Genomic DNA, 27,333 nt, shown 5'->3' with positions numbered 1-27,333 from the left:
TCTCCTTGAACCCCAGTCGGCCTCGGCAGATGGCCGCTCACACTGAGCCTGGTTCTGCTGGAGGTTTCTTCCTGTTAAAATGGAGTTTTTCCTCTCCACTGTCGCTACAAGCATGCTTAGTGTGGGGGATTGTATTTGAGTCAATGAGTCAATGCAATCAACTGGTTTTCCTTAGATAGAAAACTTTGTATCAATTTGACTGTATGATCTGGTTGAACTGTAAAGTGCCTTGAGATGACATGTGTTGTGAATTTGGCGCTATATAAATAAACTGAATTGAATTGAATTGAATTCTTAGCTAACAAGAAAACATCTTTCCATAACTCATGAATTTATTGATTTAAAAATAAGTTGTTTTTTTAATTAATATATTGTTTTACCTTCTCCAGCCACTAGATGGCTCCAACGCGCTGCAAACCTCTGCTGATTTCTATACAATCTTTGAAGTTACCTCAAACTTGTTTTTTTATCCTTATGTGGGAAGTTAATCCATAAGAAAAATAACTTTTTAAAACTTGCTAAGACCATAAACCTCAGAGATCCTTAAATCACCTTTTTATCTTCATAAATTAATTTGAGCCTGCCTTGATAAAGAGCTAATATGATCAGTTAGTTGGAGAAATGCTCACCATTCTCATCTTGGAGAAGTTAACCAGGCCCTCCTCTGTGAAGTTGGGTGTCCCCTCCTCGATGAAGGCCAGGTCAGTGAGGTACATGCCCAGGTACGGGACACACGGAGGGTTGCAGCTGTGTACAAGAAGGACAAAAAAGGAACCCAGACGGTATCATGCTGTGGGACAGGTATTGATTATCTGTCAGCAGTCTCATTTTATTTCTGTAGTTACTTCTTCAGGGTTTCTCTGAGGTTCTTGAACCTCCCCTCTGACGATACGATCTTCTGAAGCCTGTCCATCAGCGCCTTGGTCTAAAAACCAGAAGATAAATCAACAATTGAAGGTTTTGTGCATAAAATGAAGCGAGTGGATTCAGCCGATTGAGTGATGGGATCTAAAACCTGTTTGCAAACTTTAGCCCAGGTCTTCTTCAGCCTGTAGATGGCGCTGCGATTGAGAGCAGAGGTGATCTCAAGCACTCCGTTGTAGTTGTTGAGGCAGCGGCAGATGTCGGCCACTGCCAGCCATTTCTCTATAGAGCCGGCGCGGGAAGCCACGTCAGTGTGATCCATTATCTGAGACGCCACCAGGTTACTCATCTGAGGAGAGAAGACCAGAAAAATGGGATTTCTTTTTTTTATACTAACCATTTTATTAAGAAAGTTATACGACAGAGTGAGCAGGATTTTGGTGACCGATAGAGGAGGGCTGTGAGCACTTTCAAGGTTTTACCATCAGCTTCCTGTGGGTTCATCCTTCTCTTCCCTACTGCTGCAGGAGTTATTCTCAGGGATTAAAGCAAAAAAAAATATCCTGAGCTTGAACTTTTTCGACACAAGCCATGCCAGGAGGGTGTGGCGGCATGCGATCAGAGATTGCATGAATGATTAAAGACTAAATTTGACTTTTGAAAATCCAATACCAAGAACTACCAGAAAATGCCAAAAGTGCATGAACTGCATTTCTTTGATATCCAGTTGTGGTGCTAAGCGTTGTCCTTAACAAGTTATAAATTAACTTACACTCAAGGTGAACTGTTACAAAGGTAGATGAAATTCAGTCTGGCATTTAGAGAACATTAAAAGTTTAAATAACTACACTGCAAAAAAAACGAAATCTCAATAAGTCCTTTTTTTCTTAAAATAAGTGCATTTTTCTTGAATTTAGGAGGTAAGTGAGACACTTTGCCAACGGATCAAGACAATTTACATTTAATATAAGAAAAAACAATTGTATTGTCTAATTTCAAGTGCACTTTATCTAAATATCTTATTTTAGGAGTAAAAATACTCATTCCATTGGCAAATCAACTCATTTACCTACTCAAATTCAGGATAAATACACTTAATTTAAGAAATTTTTACTTATTTCTAGATTGTTTTTACAGTGTAAATAATTCAGCAATTTCAACATTTCAATAACTTTAAACTTTATTCATCAGTAAAAAAATGGTAAATTGAATACAAAAAGCAATACAAAGTTAACATCAAAAACATCAACTGGTTGAAGTTGAAGAAATTCTGTTCTCTCCATCGTCCTTCTCTCCAAACACAAAGTTTAATTCATTTATTTTTTGACTTTTTACACGTCTCTCCATTGGATGTAGTTGTAAACTGCACAAAGTGACTTTCTGTGTAGAACTTCAGCTCTGTACCACAATCTATGTGGCGACTTGAGCAAGAAACGAGAGGAGGAGGAACACGCTTTCCTAAGACCCGCCCCCTTCTTCTTCTGATTGGCTAATACTGTTAGTTTCAGAGTGCTCCTTTTGCTACAATTGGCTGACAAATGCAAAGAGGGATGTTGATTGTCTTTTTCAAATTTATTTATTCAATTTTATTTATTTATTCAATCTATATTTCGAGTGATTTTTTTTTTTTTTTTATCACGGGCAATCGCGACGAACCGGAAATACTTGAAACCCTGCATTCTACAGAGGCAATCTTATTTAAATTTTCTGATTGCTTTATGGTAAATCTGAAAATGTTAGCTTTGGATATTAAACTATTAAATATAAGCTTTTATTATTATTATAATTTTTGAAAGAAAGTAAAATAAATCTATGAAACAAAAAGGAAGAAACTATCTTTACACATTTGTGTTGGAAAGCAAACGTTTATTTCTTACGTCATTGAAATGCTGGCTGGTTTTCATGATGTACGGCGTTCTCTCCGACTTGTCCACCTTCATCCATCCCTGACCCAGGAACTCCCTGAACAGACACACAAAGTCAGACAGTCGCTCACATGCTTTACAAATGGGCTCTCATCCCTTCAGCTTTTCACACACTTGAAATCAAATTAAAAAAAATAAAATAATGCTTTTTAATTTCTGTTCCAACTCTTTTGGTCGTTTCTACATAGACCTGCCTTCTGATTTTTAGGGTTTTGTCCCCATCAAGTTTGCTCATTCAAAAACTGAAAGGTTTGGAAGGTTTTCTTAGTAATAAAGCTGCAACTCAGTCAGACTGGAAGGAGAACGTCTGTTTACAAAAACTGGATTTTGTCTCGCCACAGATTGACCATTTGATTTGATGTGAACTCTAACTGAGCGTGACCCTCTCTATCTCTGGCTGTAGGTGAAAAAGAAATCCTTAAAGGAATAGTACACCCAAAACATGATTAGCCTTCATTTTCTACTCACCCCCATGCTGAACAACACTCTGGAGTACTTTTTTGATATCTCAAATGCATCTGGAGATCTGGGAGGCTTCTTGCTGTCTGCTGAAATTCAAATAATGGAGGTCTATGGCGCCCGAGACAGAAAGGTCCATAAAAGTCCACAAAAAACGTTTCAATATTCCTCCATACTGGTCGTCCAATGTATTCCAAGTGTCCTGAGTGGGTAGCATCCAGAATTTACTCGAAACGAAGTCATTTAGAATGTTTTTAGAGCATAAACAGTAGTGTATAGGATTTCCTGAAAGCGCGTTCACGAGTCTACGAGTCTGCAGACCAAACCAGATGAAAGTGCGCATTCAGCTCGGCAAAGAACTCATGCTCTTCCTCAACACTGAAGTCCTCAGACATTTTTCTTTCGTTGTTTCCTTCTTTGCACAGGTAAACGGCACATTTCTTCTTCTACGCTTGCATTATCGGCAGAGCAGACGCTGAATGCGCACTTTCATCTGGTTTGGTCTGCTGGCTTCCGTAGCGTCGGGAACGCGCTGGCGCGCACTTTCAGGAAATCCTATATGTTTATGCTCTAAAAACATTCTAAATGACTTAGTTTCGAGTAAATTATGGATGCTACCCACTCAGGACACTTGGAATACATTAGACGACCAGTATGGAGGAATATTGACACGTTTTTTTTTTACTTTTATGGACCTTTCTGCCTCGGGCGCTGGGCACCTCCATTATTTGAATGTCAGCAGACAGTAAGAAGCCTCCCAGATCTCCAGATGCATTTGAGATATCAAAAAAGTACTCCAGAGTGTTGTTCAGCATGGGGGTGAGTAGAAAATGAAGGCTAATCATGTTTTGGGTGTACTATTCCTTTAAAGTAACATTAATAAACAGGAATGCTGTGCAGAGGTCGCCATGGATATGTTTACACCTCACTTTAATTTTGTAGGTGCATTTGTTTCCCTATCAGCCTTGTTGTTTCTAAACAGGTTGTTTAATGATTGATATCAGAGAGGTGGTGAAAAAATAAATGACAGGAAGCAGAGTATGTGTACTCACTCGTAGGGAATACTCCTGAAAACGATGTAATCCAGCAGCGTGATCTGCTCTGCCACCTCCATGGCCGACAGCGACTCAAAGGATTCAGCTTTGGGACTCTCCGCCTGGATCCAACAGACACATTAGCTCAGTGGGTGGAAAACGGGACACAAAGACCACAAAAGTATGAAGGGATTTTATTTCCCTCATTGTTGCATGTGCAGAGCACGTTTTTAAAATGGAAATAAATAAAAGTCAAAACAGAAATGAAACTTTGAGAGTAACTTATCTCAGCTTACACTTTTTCTGCTATAAAAAATATACTTATTTCATTTTTATCAAAGAATTTGATGAATTGCTTTCTCTTTAAATTGTGTTTCATAGATCACATTCTCTTCATGTGAATCCCAGTAAAAGGCTTCACATTGACTAGTAGAAATATTGTTGGTAACCTTCATGCAGACAAATATGGAGTGAGAGTTGTTCCATTATTGACAGAAGCCAAGAACGCTTTTTTTTTAAATTTGAAAAAACAAAATCCAATCCAGCAATATGAGACTTTGAAAAACTTCTTAATTAAAAAACGTTTTGAGATTAACTGATTTTTATTCGTTCACCTTTTTCCAGATTAAATACATTTTTTTTTTTTAGATTTTCTATTTTTGCATTTTTTCAGATAAAATTTTGCAAAATACATTCTTCTTTCCCTTCACTTCAAGCCCAATACAAATGCTCGCTTTCGATGCACACATTGAACAATAAAATGCTGTTGCTGACGCCTGTGTAGATCAGCAGAAGTTTGACAAAAATGCAATTTGTAAAACTCAAAATAAAAGAGAAAAAACAATAATATATGTGAAATATGTAAAAACGACAGATACTTTAAAATCCTTTTCTGATTACCGAGTTTCATTTCTGGGTTGCATTTAAAATTTTTATTTACAAAATAGGACCTCTGCATACAACAATAACTGCACTAAATTCACCCCATAGACTAACTGTCTTTCCTAACCCACATAAATGAAAAAAAAAGGTTATTTGGAAAACCCAATTTGAAAAGAATAAAATTTGCAAATATGAAATCTTTATGTAAAAAATATAAAAACAAAAGAAATAAAATAATCTAAAAAATACAAATTTTTGATAAAGAAGTTCTTAAAAGTTTTATTTCTGGATTGCATTTTTTCAAATTTCTATTTACAAAACCTGCTCTTCGCTGCAGCATCGGAACAAAATTATCTCTATGCTAGCGTCACGAATCTGCAGGAAGGATGGGATCAGCAAAACAGCAAACATTGAAGGGACATTTGACTAAGGAATTTGGACAATAAGAGCTGGTATTAGTTCTACATAAATAAACTGAACTGAATTGGTTGATTTTTAAAGGGGAGGAGTTTCCTCATCACAGCAATTCTTAAACTTACCGCAATGAAATGCAGAAGAGGACAGCTTTTCTGTTACAAAATGAAAGGAGAAGTCGGTTTAACCAATTTTATTCATTGAACCCTTTCAGTAAAGTGTTAATACGCTTTAATTCAGACCATTTGCAGGATGTCCTCTATCCTCAGCTGAGTGTCGTCTTGTTCATCCTGAGAAAGGGCGCTGCAAAGCAAACCACAATATTACAGCTGTAAGTGGAAGATATATTAAAAAACGTAACCTTTGGCCGAAAAAAAAAAATAAGAACCAAATAAATCAAATAAAGCTATGATTTTAAATCGGTTATCTTAGGGGAATGTGGCGTTCTGCACCTTAATATGTTGGTTGCTGCTTTTCTCTCTTGGGGCAGAAGATCCGGGTCTCGCAGAACCTCCTCCAGAAGACCGATCACCCCCGTCTTCAGCTCACTGTTCATGTCAAAGTCCTGATAGACAAACAGAGGAAACTTCACACCCTAACAATGCATCAGAGACGGCAAATGTGGGTCTACTTCCAGTAACGATAAAGATCCAGTTGCTCCACTCTACAAAACAACGCTAATTTAGTAGCCATGCTGAAAAAAAGAGCAAGTCTGTTTTAAAGATCTCTTCTGCCATCATCTGCAGGGGTTCTCAGCCATGTTCCCTGTCTAGTTAGGAAACGGATGGTGGAGGAATTTGCTTACAAAAATATAAAAAACTGCTAATGGTTATTTCAACTAACTGTTAAACACAAATCTGTAATCCATGAAACGGGACTGTGGGAGATTAAGAACAGCAACTGATTAGTGTTATTATAGAGATATTTTAATGGAAGGTGTTACGGCTGCAGGGGGTCTCTGCTTTTTCTTTCAGGGTCCTGGAGGCAGGCCTTCTGCAGGTGTTATGATTTTTCCCCTGATTGGTGCTCTGCTGCTTTAAAAGCTGTCATGCTGCAGCAGTCAGGAGGCTTTTTTCCTCCTCTCCCTCTTCAGAACCCAGTTGGTTTGGTTTGTACCTTATGATTGAGTTTTGTTAGGTTTGTTTTGCGTTTGTTTATTTCTAATTGGTTATGGTTTTGTATTAATCTGTTTTGGCTTCTTATTTCAGGCAATTCTTTTTTCAGTTTTTACTTAATATAATTTAAGAAATTTTCTTTTTCATTAACTCTAAAATCCTTGTGTGGTCTCCATTAATGTTACCCCACCTAACAAGCCAGGTGGACGTAACAAAGGTTAAGAACATCTGTCACTCAGCTTAATTTTTCAACACACGCAAAAAAAAACCAAGTTCATTTTTTTTTAGGCATCAAGTTAGAAAATTAGCAGCTTATATAATGTTAAATAAAAACGACAGTTCTCTGGGACTCCCTGGGGATCAGGGTGACCTTTCTGAGTGATTCCATGGGGGGAAGGACACGCGGCGCAAAGAGCACCTCTGTCAGTGGAGCGGTGATGGGAGAGGAAAAACGGCGAGAGCAAAAACAACAACTAGCGTTTTTAGATGCGTCTATGAAGGGGGCTTTCTCCTCCAGCTGTGTGTCAAAAGAACCGAGGAACATGAAAAATTGCAGCTATGGCAACTTTACAGGCTTTATTTTCCAGATTAGCTCAAACTGGCATAACAATTTTATTGCCTAGTTAGATGTTTTATTTATGTTTGTAGTTGCATGTTAAACTTCCCTGGAAGATATAAATAGTCATTTTATAAGATGAATGGGAATTAAGACAAAATTAGATTTTTCAACATGGAAACGAAGGTGGATCTTCAAAGAAAGCATTTAGTTCCCCTTTTATTTCTTTGGTAGTTTAAAGATGTTTAACGAGTGTAATTGATATAAAAGCTGCTATATAGTGACGGCCTATGGTCGGTCTACCTGATTGTTAATGAAACTCTCTTTAGCTGATGCAATGCATTCTAAGACAGCAATGCATCATATTGCTTATACTCCAATGTTAACAGCGAACATGAGATTGCTAACTCAGAAAAGGATCCATCAAGAAGTGACAACCAAATCAAGCCTGACCATAAGGCAGTCTAATGTAGTTCAATCTGAAAAACCCACACAAAGAGAAAAAATAATCAGAAGAAATGTATTGATAGAATTACTTAGTCTTTAGCGCTCAGACCTCGGCAGGAAACAGATACCCCATTTACACTACCCTTGAAAAACTGTGCCAAGACCGGTCCAAGCTCAGTAACTGAGATAACTTATCGTGTGTAAATGAAAAACAAACTGAACTGAATCGAGCTAGACACATCCGAACCGAGCTAACTGCAGACCAGTTCCAGAGGTGTGCTCGGTTCCCTGATAACGAGAGCGCATGAGCAGAACACGTCATCTCCGTCTGGCTGAACATCGCGATTCACACTTCATTCCAGTAGTTGGCAGTAATGCCCCTCCAGAAGTTGCTTGCCAACCAACACAAAACAGAAGAACAACTATAAACAACAATCAAAATCTTCTCCACGCAACATTTTAAATTTCGATGTTATTTTCGATGTTATTTTAAATAATAACATCGAAGTACATCAATAATAACATCCAAGTACATCAATAATAAAGCATAACTTTCTAAATGTGACAGCTGCCGCCATTTTAATTTGCTTGATTCCCTCCTTTTTCGTCGTCTTCTTCTTCTTGTGTTTTATGGCGGTTGGCAAACAACTTTTGGTGCATTACCGCCACCAACTGCTCTATTTTCTCCTTTAATACTGGCAGTAATACCGCAGATCGTCACTGGGAGGCGAGGAACCGAGATGGCGTAATTTGTAAACGGTTGTCAGAACCGAGCTCGGTCTGGTTAACTGATCCGAGCTCGGACCGCTCTCGGCATGGATCGGTTTTTCAAGGGTAATGTAAATGGGGTAATAGAGCTGATTTTTGATTGATACGCATGAACAGGGCTGTCCCCCCCCCCACGCCTTAAACTGGTGGTGGAGTGGAGATGAAGTTGGTCAGTCTGTAGACTGCTGGTTAGTCAGACAGTGTGCTGAACTTTATGGGGAGGTCCAGTGGACTGCGTAAGCTGGTACTAGAGCTTTACTCAGGAACCTGGAAGATGGAAGTCCAGTTTGGATAACACAGTTAGAGAGAATCTGTCCATGATGAGCACGTATGAAGTGAGAGTGGAGAGGAAAAACTCCCAATTTGGAAGAAACCTCTGTCAGAATCAGGCTCAACATGGTGGTCTTCTGCCGGACCGGTTGAAATGAGGCGCGGAATGCAGTAAGAGTCCAGGTGGAATGAAAGTCTGATGAAGTTTTAGCTACCATGGTGGAGGAAGTCTGGAGGTGGGTTAAAAAGAGGCCCTCTGAATGAAGTCACAGCACAACCACCACCTATGCACTAGGTAGCAGACAAGTTGTGGATCTGAGGCCTTTTAAGATGAACTTTGGACGCTCATTGGCTTTTGTGAAGGCACGGTTCAAAGCTGATTGACTAAACATTTTATTCAGTTGAACTTCCACCTAGGCTCCATCTCAATCAAATCTGATCGACTTTAATGTACGGATCTGTGCAGCCATCACAGAAAACTACAGTGACAGACTCAGAGAGGACGTTTGTTTTACGCAGCTTTCCTTTGATTGCTGTTTTGTTGAGTGGCTGGCTCTTATTCTCCTTTAGCTCTCCTCCACTCTGCCAATCGGGTAAACAGCTTTCACATGGAACTCTTCCTATAAATACCTTCTCCTCCCAGTCGATCTTCTCCAGATCGTCTCGATGCCTGCATGTATATTCCCAGTGATTGCGTGCACCACCTTCCTGAGTCTTCCCTACCCTCACTGGGTTCTCGTTTCCTTCTATTTCTGGTCATGACATGGACTACCTCTGCTTTCCACTAACTTATCTAGCATGCTAACAGCCTGTCAGTCTTCATCTGCTTTCTCCAGCCTGTCAACAGCATTTTTAGCCTGTTACCAGCCTGTCAGTCTATATCTGTCTTCAGCCTGTCACTAGCCTGTTCAGCCCATCATCAGCTTGCCCAGTCAGTAAATTTTTTGTCTTTTTGTTTCTGAACTATCTGTGCCTACCAGCAGCCTCTTACCAGCCTGTTTAGCCTACCATCAACCTGTTTTCTGCCTGTTTAGTCCTAATCTGCCTTCTCAAGACCGTCACCAACTTGTTCAGCCTGCCAGCAGCCTGCTCAACCTGTTCATCCTAAAAGCCTGATTTGCTTGTCACCAGCCTGTTCAGGCTATCATCAGCATGTAAAGCCTTGCTCTGCCTTCCCAGCTTATTCAGCCTGCCATCAGTCTACCTCATTTTAATCAACCTTTTAATGTTTGTTACCATTCTGCTCAGCCTGCCACAAGAGTGTCACCAAGCTGTTCAGTCTTTATCTGCTTTCTAAAGCCATCTTTTAGGCTGTTCAGCACTCATCTGACTTATTCAGTCTGTCACCAGCCGGCTCAGCCTATGACCAGCCTGTTCAGTCTTCATTTGTCTTCTCCAGCCTGTCAACAGTCTATCATTAGCCTGGTTAGTCTTAACCTGCCTTCCATCATCCATTAACTCCCCAGCATCCAATAAACCTCTTGAGCCCGACACTGGGGCTTACTATTTTACCTCGTTTTTGGTAAGACTCACTGCAAAATGTTGTAAATCTAATACAATTAATAAACCAAAGGCTCAAACCCAAATCCTTCCATTTTTTTTATCAGAATGCTGACATAAAAGCTGATTCCTTTCGTGCAGCAAAGCCCTGCGCTGACTCACCTGGGAGTGTTTGGAGACCCAGTGGCGCAGCACGTTGAGGACTCTGTTGGTAGCAGCTCTGCGGATGATGAATTCCTTGTCACATGTTTTCTCAGAGTTACTGAAACCTAGAAGGGCAAAAAAAAAAAAAAAAAAAAAAAGAGGCGTGAAAATGAAATGAACCGAATCCACACATGCATACTGCGCTAGCAGCATCTATGGTGATTATATTTGACAAACAGCTTCAGAAGGCAGACCTGTTTTGTACATAAATCGTCTGTAAAGAGACAGAGACTTCAAAACAGTCATCTGTGGTTTGAACAAATAACAATTACATCTAAAATTGAATGAAAATTAAAAAAAAAAATTTCCGGAAATTAAACAACTTTTACTCTTTCACTAGAAGTTTACAGAAGCAGCCATTGAAAGTGGCCTTTTCCAGTCAAACCCCAGCCGAATAGCAGCCCACTTCCCTGCAACACCCTTAATTTGAGTAGGTAAATTAGATGATTTGCTGATGGAATAAGTATTTTTACTCTTAAAATAAAAATAATTAGATAAAATGAACTTGAAATAAGACAATGCAATTGTGTTTTTTTATTTTAAGTGTAAAATGTCTTGTTCCATTGGCAAAATGTCTCATTTACCTCCTCAATCCAAGAACAAATGCAATTATTTTAAGAAAAAAACAACTTATCTAGATTTTGATTTTTTTCACCGGACTGACCCCCTCTTGCATGTTTTAATACGCTGACTCCACCCTTTCACTGAATTACAGGGTCTGACCAGGAGATGATGCTTCTCTTTAGATCTTAATGTCCACAAATGATGACAGAAAGAATATTTTAGTACAAAGATTGATGTTTAAAAATTAATTTTAGGGGACCAGCTAAGGATCAGGCAAGGGTCCATCAAGGAAAGTTGGGAAATTTTGAATAGCTACTACTGTAAGTTTACAGTACAGTTTACAATAAAGTTCTCCTTTTAGATAAATAAAGAAATCTCATGAATTAATCTGTAAAAACTGCTGTATATGTTGCATGCTAAAAGTTGCTTTGCAAATGCTTTAGCAATAATAAATGAAATATATAGTTGAGCAGATTAGGCTCACTATTTGTGTTTGAATTTCTTTTACACTGCAGCTTTACCAAATGTTCAAGCTAATCATTTTAAATAAGAAAAAAATAATAATGAAAGCTGATTATATTATTGTCTTCATTTGCCTTTTGAAGCAGAAATCTCCAACACATAGTTTACTTCCTTCCTCTTATCTTTAAATTACATTATGCTGTCCTTTTTAACTGCTCCAGAACATATAATTCAATTGACAACCCAACCAGAGCTCCCTCCCTCCCTCGGCTACATCCGCCGTGACCTTCACGACTCACCCTGCGAGCTGCTGTGCCCTGCGGCGGCTGTGGCGATGGCGAACGCCGATGCTGGCGACATGGTACAGCGAGAGTTCTCACCGGCTGTGACTGGAAGCAACCAGAAAAGTGAAGGAAACAAAGAGAAAAGTGGAAACACTGCAGTTAAAATAGCCTCAAGTTAAAACATAGATGCATGGTTTAAAACTCTGATCTGTGTTTTGACTAAATCTTGAAAGAGAACCAAAATGGTCTTGTAGATGATTTTGTTGTTTTTCAGTTGGAATGTACATAAATATGTCACTAAACTGAAGGTTATCTTGTATTAATAATAAAACCTAGCTTTCTATTAGAGTTTTATGGCATCGTAGCAGCGAGCTGCTGCAGTTCTGTACCTCCAGACTGTCTGTATCGCAGATGTCTTGGTGTGGACGGGGAGCGGCAGGGAGACAAGTCCCCCGGCTCACTGGTGGACGGGGACTCTGGGATAAACTTGTCCAAGGACACAGACTCCAGGACAGCTGTGAGACAGAAAAGGTCAAACGTCCAACAGGAATCTATGGAGGACCAGCTCTACTAGATTTAAAAATAAATACAGAAATAAATAAATGAGTAAATAAATAAGCATGCAATTAATTGCTCCTAAAAAATACAATAAATGAATACATGTAGGTAGAAATTAAATTATAAAGTGAGACATAAATGTATATATCTCTTAATTTGCTTCTTTATTTATTCCACTTTGTAATGATTACCCTATTTAATTATGTGCATGTTATTACATTTTTGGCTGTTTTATTCTTACTTTTTATTTTTTTACCCTATTTATTTCTTCAATGCTATTTATTTCTGCCTGAAATTGAGAAACGTCCAGTGATTTCAGACTCTCCTGTCCTCCTGTAGAAAATGCTAACCAACCCGCGGGCAGAAGTTGACCCTCTAAGACAGGGGTCTTCAACGTTTTCCAGGCCAAGGACGCTCAAACTGATGGCGAGATGGAGCGGGGCCCCCTAATTATACATAGACTTAGACAGACTTAGACTGTACTTTATTGATCCCTTGGGAAGACTCCCTCTGGAAATTAAGGTTACCAGCAGCTTACAGGGCAAGAAAATATTAAGTTAAATTAAATTAAAATTAAGCAAAAGAAATACAAATACAATAATACAAATACAAAAAATACAGATTAAGTACAGTGTATGTAATAGGTGTTCTGTGTATGTAATATAGGAGTTTTTATATATATATATAGGAGAAACAGTGTTGTATCAAACTAGTCCTATAGTCACTCTATTACAGATGGAGTAATGTAATGAAAGTAATTTCTCCCTGGGATTATTAAAGTATTTCTGATTCTGATTCCTGGTTGATGGGACAGGTGTTGTGAATGAAACGGTGCCCAGTTTGAAAGAGCTCCTGTGTGTCACTGAATGTGTGCATTGATGACTGAAAGACATCTTCTGCCTCCATTTATCTGTTTACTACAGTGTGTTAAATTCATTTTAATGTGGATTTAAAGACATTTCAATTAGTGAAAAAAACTGCAGGGGGAAAATAAAAAAAAGTCTAATCAACCAAAACTTTTGCGACCCCCATACAGTACCTCCGTTGACCCCCTAGGGGTCGCAGACCCCTGTTAAAGACATCTATGATGCAGCCCTTCCTCATTTTTGCATAATGAGGCAGAAATGCAGACAGAAATGTAAAAACGACGGGGCAGAAATAAATAGCATTGAAGAAATAATTAGGGTAACAAAAATACAAAGGAAGATTAAAACAGACAAAAATATTATAACATGCACATAAATAAATACATAAAAAATTGGGTAATCAATAAATAATGTTAAAGATTATAAATGGACAATAAATAAAAAAGGTATTTATTTCAGATTTTCTAAAGATTTTCTGAGAAAAATGCAGTTAATCTTGAGACCATTTTTGATTAAGAATATTTTTTTCAAGTTTTCCTTTCAGATTATAATGGAATAAAATGTACTTCGTACTAAGTGAGATTAAATGTAGCAATAGGGTATTTATATATTCAATTTAATTTAATTTAAAAAGCAAAGATGAACGGTTTAACACTTTACAAGATTAAACATGCTTCCTTTAAGCTTAAGAAATAAATCCTTAGAAAGTCCACTATGTTCAGCTGTAGCTCATGAACACAAGACAAAGTGTGAAGATCTTCCTTAGAAATGAGTAGAAAGGAGCAGTTTGATCAACCAAAGAGCCGGGGATCCTGTGGATATACTTATTTTAGTCTATTTTAGAGCAGTCATTGATGAGTGGATCATATTTTGCCAGGATGACCAATGAGAGCTTCAGCTTTGTTTTAAAAATTGGAAACTAATAATGTGTCCCTTTTTGGTTTTTCATTTCTTTATTCATGACTCCCGCATCATTACAGCTATGGTAGTGGTGGGGATGGTTGCAATTTTTTTCTTTTCTCTAACTTTTGCTCCATCTGCGATGGTGCCGTACTGTGCTTTATCTGATGAACTTGTTTCTGCAAGAAAAAAGACATGTGAACTCAATAAGGCAGGAGCCTGTCTTTGTTCTTATAGTAAGGAGAATAATGGATTTTTAATTTAATGCAGTTTATTTCTATAGCGCCAATTCACAACATGTCATCTCAAGGCACTTTACAGTTCATAAGATCATCCAGTCAGATTGATTCAAAGTTTTCTATCTAAGGAAAACCAGTTGATTGCATCGAATCATTGACTCAAAGGCAATCCCTCACACTAAGCATGCTTGTAGCGACAGTGGAGAGGAAAAACTCCCTCTTAACAGCAAGAAACAGGACTACACTGAAAAACAGGATGATCTCCAACATCTATAAACAAAGGTGTTGATGGAAGCAGCACAGCTATATATATACAGGATGGAGTTACAGCCAATCATTAAAGGCCAGATGAAGCTACTATGAGAAAAAGCAGAGAGAGCAGAACCTTAGAGATTGAATTAATAGATTCTGCAGAGTGGGAGAATAGAGATAGAATGAAGCAGAATGATGAAATAAGGAATTCTTCATCATTCTGGAATTTTGATATTTTTTGACCTGCACCTAATGGAGAAGGAAAAAATAGAAGGAAAACTGGATAAAAAAAAAAAAAAGTAAACAACCAGTAAGAGGAAGAGGGCAGACATCAAGAACAAATTAGGCTTCCGTATCACCTCAGCCAAAAACAGAATTATGGGTAAACCACAATCATCCAAATGAACAGAAGAAAACACTGAGATATTTCCCACCTCATGCCCGAGGCTGTTTCAGAACTGGACAGCTCCTTCAGTGAAAGATTACTTCACCATAGATAAACAAAGCAACGTTACCGTAGATCCTTTTTCTTTATCTAGACTTTACATCCAGAATGTTAGTTGTATCACTTCTATCTGCTCAGTAAATGTTTCTGTGCACTTATGCTGTTATTATCAGTTTATCCGCATAAGGTTTGTCATAGTAATCTGAGTTCTGTTTCAGTGCTAGATTGGTGTCTGTACTTCAACTGCTCCTGGATGAATGGCTGGATTACTGGCTCATCGCATCCTGATCTGTTTTTTATTTTTATTTATTTTTGAGTTTTTACAGCACTAGTGGCTCGTTTTTATGGACGGGAGGCTGACAGGAAAGGGGGTATGAGAGAGGGAGAGACAGGACCACAGGCTGGATTCGAACCCAGGTTGCCCGCATTGAGGATAAAACTCTATGTCAGCTAATATTATCTATTCCTCCAAACAACAGTCCCACGATCAGATCACTCCCACACCTACTATAACCTCACTGCATGTTTACAGCCTCCTCATTCTATGCATCACCTGGTGTTACTAAAAGTAATTAAATAAACTGGATGCAGTTTATTTATAGTAAAGATCTTATCAAGTTTATACTATTTGATTCCAACTAAATGCCAATAAAAAAAAACAGTAGTTAAAAAACAACAAAAGATAAAATAGCTTTGATTAACAATAATCAATTAAATTGTTCAAATAGCAAAAAAAAAAGCATCAAACAAAATAATGATAATGATGAAATAAAAAGCTGTCTGAAAACAGGTAGAAACGGAAATGAGATCTAAAGCTGAATAATTAGATCTTAAAAATATATGAATGAACATGACTATATGGAAAGGCTCCGCATGAAAACATGAACTACCTTTACCCTCATATGACTTTTTTATGTTACACTTTTTATTCCTCAAAACTTCACTCCTTAAAACCTGCTTCCCAGCTTTTCTGTTTGCAAACTCACTGATGACATCACGGATAGAGACCTGCTGTTGATCCTATCTCTGCCAGCCCACTGATCATCCACCTACCCTGGGAGAGAAAAGGTCGTTTTTTATTAATTCTGGTTTAGAAAAGCTCTGTTCTGCAGATGCAGCAGTTCCTGGTGGATTGCAGGCTGTCCTTAGAGCGACCCAAAGATTCAGGTAGATTGGTGAGTAGATGAGGGATTTTGTGCTTGGGGATTTTTTTCCATCTCTGAAGCGATTTTACTTTCATCACTGTTTTCTAAAGATAAGCTGCTCTCAGGGAAGTTTACGCTGCTGCTTACTCATTGGGCCCCAAGAGAAATAGATTTTTTCATCTATAAGTGATGATTTTTACATAATTTAAGACATATTAGTGTAAAAATGCACAAGCTTATCATTAAATTGTCTTTTTGTCACTATATACATATAAAATAGTGATTCAAATATTAGTTGCGTTGTCTGCTTCTCACCACCTGATGGTTAACTTGGCTAGAACTATAGTATCTCTGTGATCAAGTACTTAGTTAAAAGTAGTTAACCACAGTCTGATCTTAAAACACACTCAACTCTATTAAGATAATTAGATATTTTGCTCTTGAAACTGTCATGATCTGCCTTGATAGCTCACCTTAATTTTTCATTTCACTCATCTGCCTAACTGCCCGGTCTCTATTATCTATTATCTACACTATCTCTATTATCGCTCATCTCATCCAGCTGAGTCTGCTCCTTTATATTCAGTTCAGCCCAGCTATCGAGACCACATCATTGTTTGCAGCCTGTCTGTTTATAAATGTTATTCAGTCTGCTAGTTGATTTAGTTTTGTTTTAGTTGGTTCAAGTCCTGGTTCCTGGTGGCCAGTGGATTGAGTGCGTTTTCGTCTCTGTCTTGTCTCCTGATCGTGTCCTGGTCCTTCTCCACGGAGCCCTCAGGGTTTTGGCTCGGAACACGAAGAAGGTCAGTTTCATTCCCATAAGCCTGGCTCCTTAGGGGGAGACCAGTTTAAAGATTCCTGCAGAAATCCCAGTACCATGTCTTGTATCTGTCCCTTCAAGCACTGAGGCTGCCCGTCTGCATCTGAACCTGCCTGTCTGCATCTGTGCGTGTCTGTCTGGGCACGATCCTGGACCTGTCTGACTCTGTGCCTGCCTAAATGCTCTGAGGATTCTTGGAACCCAGGACCTATCTGTTCCTGGATCGGAACCCCTTGTTGGACTATGGACCCCTGGATTTCCGAACTGTTCCTGCCTGATCTGTTTTTCCCCTGACCTGGATTGGCTGCATGCATGTTCTCTAGGACTACAGCATCAGGGACAGTCTGGGTGGCGCCGGGCCGCATCTCGGTGGCAGTGCGTCGGCTGAACCTGCCTATAATTGAGAGGATGGACTAAACTGTTAAAACAGGTAAGTGACTCACTTGGATAATCATCTCCTGTCAGATGATCGTGGTCACTTACCTGTGTTTCTCCCTCCAGAGTGTCAGTGATTGGGCTCTGCCCCACCCCCTCCTGCATTCGCTGCGGTCATGGTTCTACAGCTTCAGTTCTGTTTTATGGTTTTGTTTTAATAAACGTTTTGAACTTTCCTACTGACTGTTTCACCTTGAATACTCGGTCCATCCGTCCCGTTTTCTGACAGCAATAAGAATTAGAGGTGTTTATTTCTTATTTTGAACATAAATCTTCCTGTTCGTTTAGCCCATATCAAGGGAAAATACGCTATTTCAAGAAAAATCAACCCACTTAGGCTCTAATTATATCAGTGTTTTCTATTCACTGTGTGTGGATTTTAATACTATGATACATCTGTACAATAAATAAGTGTCTCATGGAGAGTATCACATTTCATTCTAATAAATGTGATTATAGGTGAGATTTAGGACTAAATTCATCAGACAAATGCAAACGTCCAACATTGCAGCGACTCAAGTTGAAAGTGGTCACAAAAAATCCTTAGGAGGTCCCTGAACTTTTAAAGGGTATCAGAAACTTTAATGACGTGTAGAAATATAAACATATTTAATTAACAATATTAAAACAAAAATGGTATGCAACATAAGTAAATATTTCTCTCTATGTGAATGGATATGAATAATTTTTGAAACGATCTAAAACTGTTTTGCATGAGCTTTTGGATGGCAGGTTTCTATTAAAGATTGAGCTGAAGAGCTTCTCATTGCATGTCATTATTCTCTTTTTATCTCCATCCTGTTTCTATAGTGATCATCCTTTGTGCTGCAGACAGATGTGGATCTAGAAGCCTGATTATTCCTCTGTAGAGCGGTGCTGACCCATTTCTGTCTTCCACTTTGCTTGATTTGCTAAAACACGATCAAAGACATGTCCAAGTCTGGTGTAACATTAGATCTAAATGATTTATGCATACTGTAGTTCCATCTCATTACGGCAAGAATCCTCACTAACGTCTCAAAAGTCCATGGCTCCAAGTCTCTTTAGCCCATTTTATAAATATATATATATAAAAAAAACCTTATGATGAATTTATGCTAGATACTTCATCAGAGGAAGGAAAAGAAAACAACGAAAGGATGACAAAAAAAGAAAAACGGAAGCAAAGAAAAAGAAACAATTAAACGGATGAAGAATTGACAAAAATGGAAAAGAATAAGAAAATAAATGAACCAAAGAGAGACGGAAAGGGTGACTGAGACATTAGGGTAGTGATGCTACGTATACACTGGAAAAATGATCTACAAATAAGTAAAAATTTCTTAAAGTAAGTGTATTTAACCTTAATTTGAGTAGGTAAATGAGATAGTTTGCCAATGCGATGAGTATTTTCACTCTTAGAATAAGATAAATAGATAATATAAACTCGAAATAAGAAAATGCAATTGTGTTTTCTTATTTTAAATGCAAATTGTCTCACTTTCCTTCTCAATTCAAGAAAAAATTTTCTTATTTTAAGAGAAAATGACTTAGCTAGATTTAATTTTTTTGCAGTGTACTTAAAACTCAATATCAAAAAAATATTCAACACTTGATTCCATTTTAGATATCATTGGGAAATACAGTTACCGTACAAGTTAAAGATATAAATATTATTATTAATAATTCAATTTCAACATAGATTACCAACAGAATCACAAATGTTATTTAATTAAGTGTGCAAAGAAATGCAAAAATGATTACCCACTTAGGGAGTGAATTTTGTTCCATTACTTTGTCTCAGCTTTGAATTTTAATCATCAAGCCGTACCTCACATCAGAGAAAGTGGACATTTGTTAACTGTGCGGGCGCAGCAGGTTAAGGTAGGTGCTTCCTGAAGGGGGAACTCCTACATAGTTATTCTCCTTCACCTTCTTTTTACACTGCAAAACACGGGTGTCTAAATAAATAATCGCTCTGGGAGAACCTCCTCTTTGCTTGGGGTACACTGCGATCTGAAAAAGGTGCTCCAACACTTCAAGCGCACCCGTATTATAGACTTTCCAGAGCGAGGAGGAGGATTAACCGATAGAAGAAGCGGTTTAACCGGAGCAAATATCTGTCTAATATCCAACGTAAAACTAACTTCACCGCGGTAGAGTACAAGTTGCCTCGTCCAAACTTTGCAACACTGCTGGGTCAAGATCTGCTGACACTGTGCGATTTTTGCCTTTTTCGGGCCGACTTTCGAGTCGTGCGAGAAATTTTCAATCGACCCGACTTTTAGCCTGATTGTGCGTCCTGTTGTACACAGGGGATAACGAAGGGCGATCAGCCTTTCACAACCACCACCCAATTAGAAATCTTTGTGTTGGGAGAAAATCAAACATATTTGATTTTTTCAGTTGACTGTCGTGGGCAAATCGCTCAGTGTGCAAACAAGGATTCTTCTTCTTCTTCCTCTCAAATGAAAACACAGGAGAATGGCGGGGGTGCGGATAAAATGGAGTTCTTTCTGTCAAACTAACAGACCGTAGTAGCCACGTTTGCTCAGCCATGTCTTTGTCCAAATACGTCGTCGCCTTTTCTCCTTAGGGCTTTCAGCACAAAATTGCACAAATTGCCAAGGCAGCACGTTTCACTCTAGTGAGCTTCATATTCCTCTTCTACTCATTTGGCTTCTAGGTAGACGAGTCCGAGTAACGCCATCTCACTGTGGAGCTGAGTCCCACCTGGTTTTTAGACGTACAGTGTGAGCAGGTAGATCGCATCAGAGCGTCGGGTCACACAGTGTGAGCTGTGAACTTACACTGTACGAGGAAACTGCGGTTTCCTCGTGTTAAGCAGTCAAGACGATATAGAACATGATCGTTAGAAACTGTGTTATCTTCTGACAAATCAGCAACTTGTCCAAGTTAATCTGCTAGGTACTCCACAAGTTATCGCAACACCTTTGCCTGGAGCCAAAATCCAAGCATGCAAGCTCGTGCTCAGTAATCGTTTCCAGGGAGCTATAGTATAGTTGGGAAGCTTTGCCAGTGAAGCCGCCGCACCCCCCTCCCTCCTCGGTATTGTTTTAAAATTAGCAGCTGCTGTAAGACGACCAGGTGGAAATAGATAAAGTAGAAAAATAGGAGAAGGAAATAAAAAGGGCAGGCGGAAATCAGTTGAAAAAGTTAGAGGCAGAGATAAATCATTGTTTCCGAAATAGAAGGATGTTAAAATAAAATAAAAAAATAAATATTTATTTTTAACATTTATTTATGTGTTTTAAAAATGTTGGTGTGGATAAATATGAAACAATAAAAAAAGTTGCAGTTGAAATACGGAAAGAAAAAAACACCACTTGCAATATTATACAAACACAAAACAAAGACTTCAAGAAATGTATACCAGAAAATAAGTGGATTAAAAATAAGTCTGTAAATGCAAGAAGAAAAGTAAAAATCAAAGTGGAAGTTAAAATCTATATTTTTAGATGAATAATTGATCAATTGATGAATAAATATCTTTTTTTTCACATTTAATGGCACACTAATTCATATTATTAACTACTTATGCAAGCAATTTTATATTATTAAGTCCTTGATTTATTTCTGTATGTATTTTCAATTATGGCAGGATTGGTCCTCCATAACCTGTTGTCTGTCTGCTCATGAGCAAAGCCAGAAGGTAGGGCAGATAATCAGGTAGCACAGGTAGGCAGATCACTGGCTCCACAGCTTCCTCTTCTCTTCTTCCCACGGCTTGAGCGTAAGCAATGGGATTTAGACACTCTAGTTTCCTTTTACCTTCGTCTTCCATCATAGGAAATTTCCTAACTGTTTGACGGTTGTGAGGAATAGCTGGTAATATATTTGACTGCCAGCTGATGCAATCACTCCTTAGAGTACTGCAAAATGGCTTCTTCCTTAACAAAAAAAATATAGACAATGCTGTTTTTTTTCTTTTACATTTAATTTTTTTTTAGGTTTGCGATATAATTACTGATAATAGTACGAGACAATCTCAAGTTGGGTTGACTGTTTCAGTTCCACTTTAAGATTTTATTGTTAACTGGACAGAACCGTCTTTAACAGTTGCCTTTTGTATCTCTGCTTATTTTTGTATCTCTGCTTCTGTCTCCTTGAACCCCAGTCGGCCTCAGCAGATGGCCGTTCACACTGAGTCTGGTTCTACTGGAGGTTTCTCACAGTTAAAAGAAAGTTTTTCCTTTCCACTGTCGCTAGAAGCATGCTTAGTGCAAGGGATTGCATTCGAGTCAATGAGTCGATGCAATCAACTGGTTTTCCTTAGATAGAAAAATTTGAATCAGTCTGAGTGTATGATCTGGTGAACTGTAAAGTTCCTTGAAATGACATGTGTTGTGAATTGGTGCTATAGAAATGAACTGAATTGAATTGAATTTGAACATTTAAAATGACAAATTCTTTCTTCCAACAAGATTGATAATTTCGCATTTCTAAATGCTTTTTTGTTTTCTTGGATGGAGTAGTACATAAATCATTTGGGGTGTAAAGGTGAATGGGGAGCAGCTCATGAAATATTAAGCTTTATTTTGATGAAAGAATAGAATTATAGTAGCTAGAAGCGTTCAAAAGGTTTTACACACTGGAAAAATTTAATTTCAAGAAAATAATTTTTATCTTAAAATAAGTGCATTTATTCTCGGATTGAGGAGGTAAAACAGACATTTTGCCAATGAAACAAGATAATTTACACTTAAAATAATAAAACACAATTGTATTGTCTTAGTTCAAGTGCATTTTATCTAATTATCTTAAAAATAAAATACTCATTCCATTGGCAAACTTTCTGATTTACTTCCTCAAATTAAGGGTAAATACACTTAATTTAACAAATGTTTACTTATTTCTAGATAATTTTTCCGGTGCATGATTTTTTCTACAAACGAAGCAAAAAAAAACAAAAAAAAAAGATATCTAAATCAGTCATTTTTTTCTTAAAATAGAGAGAGACTTTGCCAATGGAACAGGACAAGTTATATACAAAACCTTATTGAACAGAACTGTACAAAACTAAACATTAATTCCAGACCCATCTCCCATCAACATCTACACTGCAAAAAATGTAAATCCAAATAAGTCATTTTTTCCCCTTAAAATAAGTGCATTTTTTCTTCAAGAAGTGAGCCAATGAAGGGAGATAATTTACATTTAAAATAAGAAAAAACAATTGCCTTGTCTTATTCCAAGTGCATATTATCTAATTATCTTATTCTATGAGTAAAAATACTCATTCCATTGACAAACGATCTTATTTACCTACTCATTTAAGACTAAATTAACTTAATTTAAGACATTTTTACCTATTTCTAGATCATTTTTGCAGTGAAAAGTTCTACTGAAACCTTTATTCCCTAACAGTTACCCACATGGAGGTGTTGGAGGTGTGGGTTTATTAACTGATGCTGTTTTCAGCTAAGAACAATCCTTCTCTGATCTGTAGCTGCTTACCCCTGCGGATGCTGCGCCTCAGCTTCCCACAGAAGGCGTCGAGGCGAGGCAGCTCTCCGCTGACGTCCTCCGCCGCAGCCGGGCTCAGCTCTGGGGAGCTGGGACCCCGGCTGAGGTCCAGAGGGGCTTTTGTGGAGATGGGAGGCGGCGAGGACACCCCAGAGGCCTGTGGGAGGCTGGGAGAGCGCGTGGCGGTGGGTGGAGGAGAGGAGAAGCCAAAAGGCAACCTGGAGGATCCAGGGGGAGGAGAGGAGATGGAGGGACAGTGGCTGGAAGTGGGAGAGTTGGCTGCGGATGAGGAGGGCGTCGTGGACAGGTCCAAGGCTCCGACTTTCACGCTGACGGGGGAGCTGAGGGACAGCTTGCGGCAGTGCACCGGAGAGGAGGTGCGGGAGGGGATGGATATGGGAGGAGGAGAGGAGAACTTGCGACACAGTCTTGGGGATTTGCCGTTCAAAGGGTCCGTTCCCCAGGCGCCCTGATTGGTGGCGAAGAAGAGCTCCAAAGACCTAAAAAAATTAATTATCTCAGTTAGTCTAAAGCTGTGATGAGGATTAACAGATCCCCCTCAGGTCTGACTGATGGTATGTACTTAGACTGGTCCAAAGCCAGCTGAGTGATCTTGAGACTGTAGTCAGGACAGAGGGACATGATGGACAGACGGTCGTATGAATGCTGCTCGATCCTGATAGAAATGAGAGGAAGATGATAGGGGGAGGTGAAGATGGAGACAAGAGAAGATGGAGTGAATGAAGAATGGACAGTTGGGCGTGAAGAGGGTAGAAACACTAGGATGGATGATCAGGGTAAAGTCTGAAGCAATGGGGCGGACCGACTGCGGACATGAGCCGTACCTCACAGGGATGGACGTGAAGGGCTTCTTGTAGATGTCGGCCAGCTTGTCGATGACGACGGCGGCAGTGGTGAAGATCCGGTAGGTGTGGAGGAAGGTGTTAAGGAAGTCGATGGAGAGGAAGCGCAGGTCCGTCAGGCGCTCCAGCAGCCGCTCCACGCTGGCGTATCTGATCTGAGGGACTTTGCAGGAGTTGAGAGTCTTGCTGAAGCAAATATCGACATCATCCTTGTGCAGCCTGGCGTCAGACCTTCGAAGAAAAACATTGTGTTAGACATAAATTCCAAAAAGAAGAAAAGTAAAAACAATCTACTGGACTTTCACTGGAAAAACGATCTAGAAATAAGTAAAAATTTCTTAAATTAAGAGTATTTACCATTAATTTGGCCAATGGAATACCAATGGAATGAGTATGTTTACACTTAAAATAAGATATTTAGATCATATGCACTCACAAACTAATAAGAATCAATGTTAAAATATTGAGCTTTACTTTGATGAAGGAATAGAATTATAACAGCTAGAAGCGTAAAAATTAATACATGGTGATTTTTTCTACATATATAGACTTTCCCTACTTATATTTTCTTTCTGTCACACCTTTTTATACAAAACTGGAGAAAACTAAACCTTTATTCCAGACTTCCATCCGCATTTAAAGTTCCACTGAAACCTTTATTCCCTTACAGTTACCCACATTAACGTGTTGGAGATGTGGGTTTATTAACTGATGCTGTTCTCTTCTTTGATCTGTAGCTGGTTAAACAAGACATAAATTATAGCCTTTGTTTTCTTTTTCCTTACTTTGGACACACTGGAAAAAATTTTAATCTAAATAACTAATTTCTTCTTAAAATATGTGCATTTTGTCTTGAACTGAGGAGGTAAGAGAGAGTCTTTGCCAATGGAACAAGACTATTTACATTTTAAATAAGAAAAAATAATTACATTTTCCTATTTTATGTGCATATTATCTAATTATCTTATTTCAAGAATAAAAATACTCATTCCATAGGCAGATCATCTTATTTACCTACTCAAATTCAGGGTAAATACACTATATTCAAGAAATTTTAACTTATTCCAAGATCATTTTTGCAGTGCAAAACATCAGTTTCATTAAGGCTCAATCTTACAATCTTAGATCTATCCAAAAAGATTAATTTCAGCTTATTTTGAGAAGGAGAAATATCCTAAGCATGTGCATGTTATTGAATTGCAGCATCAGATCATATATAATTAAAATAAGGATGAACACTGGTTAATCTTTCAAACATTGGTGCTGACTTCAAGGTGCATAGTCATGTTATATGACAATTTCTATGACAGTTCTATAAAGTTTTTTTTTTTTTCTGAAAGAGTACCCTCTGGTGTATTAGTTGTTGCTCTTGTGTTTTAAGCTTTTATTTACTTTAGTTTGTTAATAAATAAAGCCCTATGCATACAATAACAAAGGAGGTACGATACTGCGTATGTGTTCAGGGGGGTAAACAAGAAAGTAGCCTACAGTGGCTAAGCCTGTTAGCATCTCCCAGCAAATAATGACGAAAAGTGCAAAACCCAGTGTGATAAAAAATATTTAATTCCAGGAGGGATCAGAGTGAAACAGTCTGAGCGTTGAACTGCAGAGGAAGCTAAAGCTGCCGAGGCGTTCAGATGAGCTGCTGAATTAATAGACGTGTGAGTAAACTCCTTACCGATGCCTGGGATAGCAATGCTAACCTTAGCCTCTACAGTCTACAAACAAAAAATTTTATAAATAGATTGATTAGTTCTAATCTTGATACCGTTTCCGTGTTTGCATTTGTAATGCCTCTTTCCCACCGAAATTAGCGGGTTATCAAGGATTTTCAAACATGGGTCGACCTTTTAACAATCTGCATTTGGCTACCTTCACATTAGCAAAAGAAGCGGGGTTCGGTGAACCCAGCTGATGAGCTGCGTGGCCTCTGTCCCCCCTATGCTACTTGTCTGATGATGCTATCATGCTGGGTTAGAGTTGATGATGTCAGAAATCAGGAAAGTAAACAATGGAGAGCAACATGGAAGGCAACCAGGGCGTAGTAAGTGTGCTTTTTGTTTCGCTCTTTTGTCTCACCAGTGCAGCACCATGTTTATCAAATATAAGCAAAGTTATTTTTCCCTGCTAATCCGTGACCTCTGGCCTAAATTGTTTTTCATGTGGCTTTCTGATAGTTCTGTAGTTCTGCCAGAAGATGGCGCCAAGTCTGTTTATATCTGCTCAATGCGGCTAGTGCAAAAATTCTATCTAGGCTCTAAAAGGACTATATCAACCAGGCATCCCCAAAGTCGGTTATTGAGGGCCGCTATCCTGCAGGTTTTAGCGGTTTCTCTGCTTTAGCACAGCTGATTCCGATGATTGCAGTTCAGCAAAACCCTGTTAATCAACTATCAATGTGAATCAGCTGTGCTGGAGCAGGGAAACCTCTTAAACCTGCAGGACAGTGACCCTCCAGGACCGACTTTGGGGAAGCCTGATATAAACACTACAAAGACTGACACTAGTTGTATATAACTTTATTTCATCATGGTCAAAGGGGTTTTTTCTGTCCTTTTCTGTATAATCACATAATGTGAACATGCACCTATGAAGAACAGATGGTTTCGAGGGCAGACAGAGGTTGCAGATTTTTCTTCTGGTAAGTTAGGTTCAATGTTACCTAATTGGTTGACCTGGTAAGCAACTGGCAAACAATACAAACAAAGCTTGGAATGAGAGTATAGACTAGTAGATGGCTGGAAGGTGTTAAACCTATAGCCTTCTCCTTTAAGGATGTTTACAATGAGATAATTTTCTTACTTGATCATGTGCGGCACAGAAACTTTAGAGTTTTCCTCAAACACGCTGGTCATCAGGCCGTTACAGCGAATGTTATCAATGCACTGAAGAGAAAAAAAATATATACAACAATATATACAACAAAGCCAAGGATGAGAATTTCTTACAGAAGGCTGGCTAAAGGTTGTCACGGTAACAAATAGTCCCTCGGGTACCTGGCTGATGTCGCTGGTCCATGCAGCTTTCTCCTGACGGGAAGGAGCCAGAAGAACCACAGAGAAGCTCTGACCATCAGGAGGCTCCACCACAATTTTAAACTCCAGGTGACTGAAGCCTTGACCAGCGGCGTTGTCTGAAAATCCAACAGGAAAAGTTTATTCTGTTTCATTTGCTGCATTTACTGAAACATGTCAAAACAATCCCAACAGTACAAATTTACTTCCCAGATTAAAAGGTTTTTTATTTCTTATTGTAACACATCGTCCCTTCAAAGTTCTCTTGGCAAAAAACTGAAGCTGTTCTTAAGGGAAATATCAGCTGGGCTCCGGCCATTCAGTTCAATTTATTTCTTTAGCGCCAATTTACAACACATATCATCTCAAGGCACTTTACAGTTCACCAGATAATACAGTCAAATTGATTCAAGGTTTTCTATCTAAGGAAAAATAGTTTGTTGCATCACGACATTGACTTGAAGGCAATCCCTCACACTAAGCATGCTTGTAGCGACAGTGGAGAGGAAAAACTCCCTTTAAACAGGAAGACACCTCCAGCAGGACCAGACACAGTGTGAGCCATTAACACCTCATAACTAG

At 38.7% G+C, this 27,333-nt stretch overlaps 1 protein-coding gene across 1 annotated transcript in view; it reads right to left on the bottom strand.

Moving 5' to 3' along the window:
- The window catches only part of LOC119778585 (ras-specific guanine nucleotide-releasing factor 2-like), a 56,533-nt gene that overhangs the window by 6,065 nt on the left and 23,135 nt on the right, over positions 1 to 27,333 (bottom strand). Inside the window, exons 8-23 of the mRNA XM_038277898.1 lie at positions 26,734 to 26,870; positions 26,540 to 26,622; positions 23,720 to 23,968; positions 23,458 to 23,550; positions 22,866 to 23,374; positions 12,138 to 12,263; positions 11,764 to 11,853; positions 10,397 to 10,503; positions 6,031 to 6,143; positions 5,821 to 5,881; positions 5,704 to 5,733; positions 4,301 to 4,404; positions 2,742 to 2,826; positions 1,016 to 1,213; positions 846 to 925; positions 630 to 747 (exon numbers count right to left, since the gene is read on the bottom strand). Of these exons, the coding sequence (XP_038133826.1) occupies positions 630 to 747; positions 846 to 925; positions 1,016 to 1,213; positions 2,742 to 2,826; positions 4,301 to 4,404; positions 5,704 to 5,733; positions 5,821 to 5,881; positions 6,031 to 6,143; positions 10,397 to 10,503; positions 11,764 to 11,853; positions 12,138 to 12,263; positions 22,866 to 23,374; positions 23,458 to 23,550; positions 23,720 to 23,968; positions 26,540 to 26,622; positions 26,734 to 26,870 (2,183 nt within the window). The remainder of the gene's footprint in view (positions 1 to 629; positions 748 to 845; positions 926 to 1,015; positions 1,214 to 2,741; positions 2,827 to 4,300; positions 4,405 to 5,703; positions 5,734 to 5,820; positions 5,882 to 6,030; positions 6,144 to 10,396; positions 10,504 to 11,763; positions 11,854 to 12,137; positions 12,264 to 22,865; positions 23,375 to 23,457; positions 23,551 to 23,719; positions 23,969 to 26,539; positions 26,623 to 26,733; positions 26,871 to 27,333) is intronic.

Source organism: Cyprinodon tularosa, unplaced genomic scaffold (assembly GCF_016077235.1).
Source record: "Cyprinodon tularosa strain WSP-4 unplaced genomic scaffold, ASM1607723v1 ctg1351, whole genome shotgun sequence".
NCBI classification, from domain to species: Eukaryota; Metazoa; Chordata; class Actinopteri; order Cyprinodontiformes; family Cyprinodontidae; genus Cyprinodon; species Cyprinodon tularosa.
Note: the sequence above shows the minus strand (reverse complement) of the source record. Positions and strands in the feature narration are given on the sequence as shown.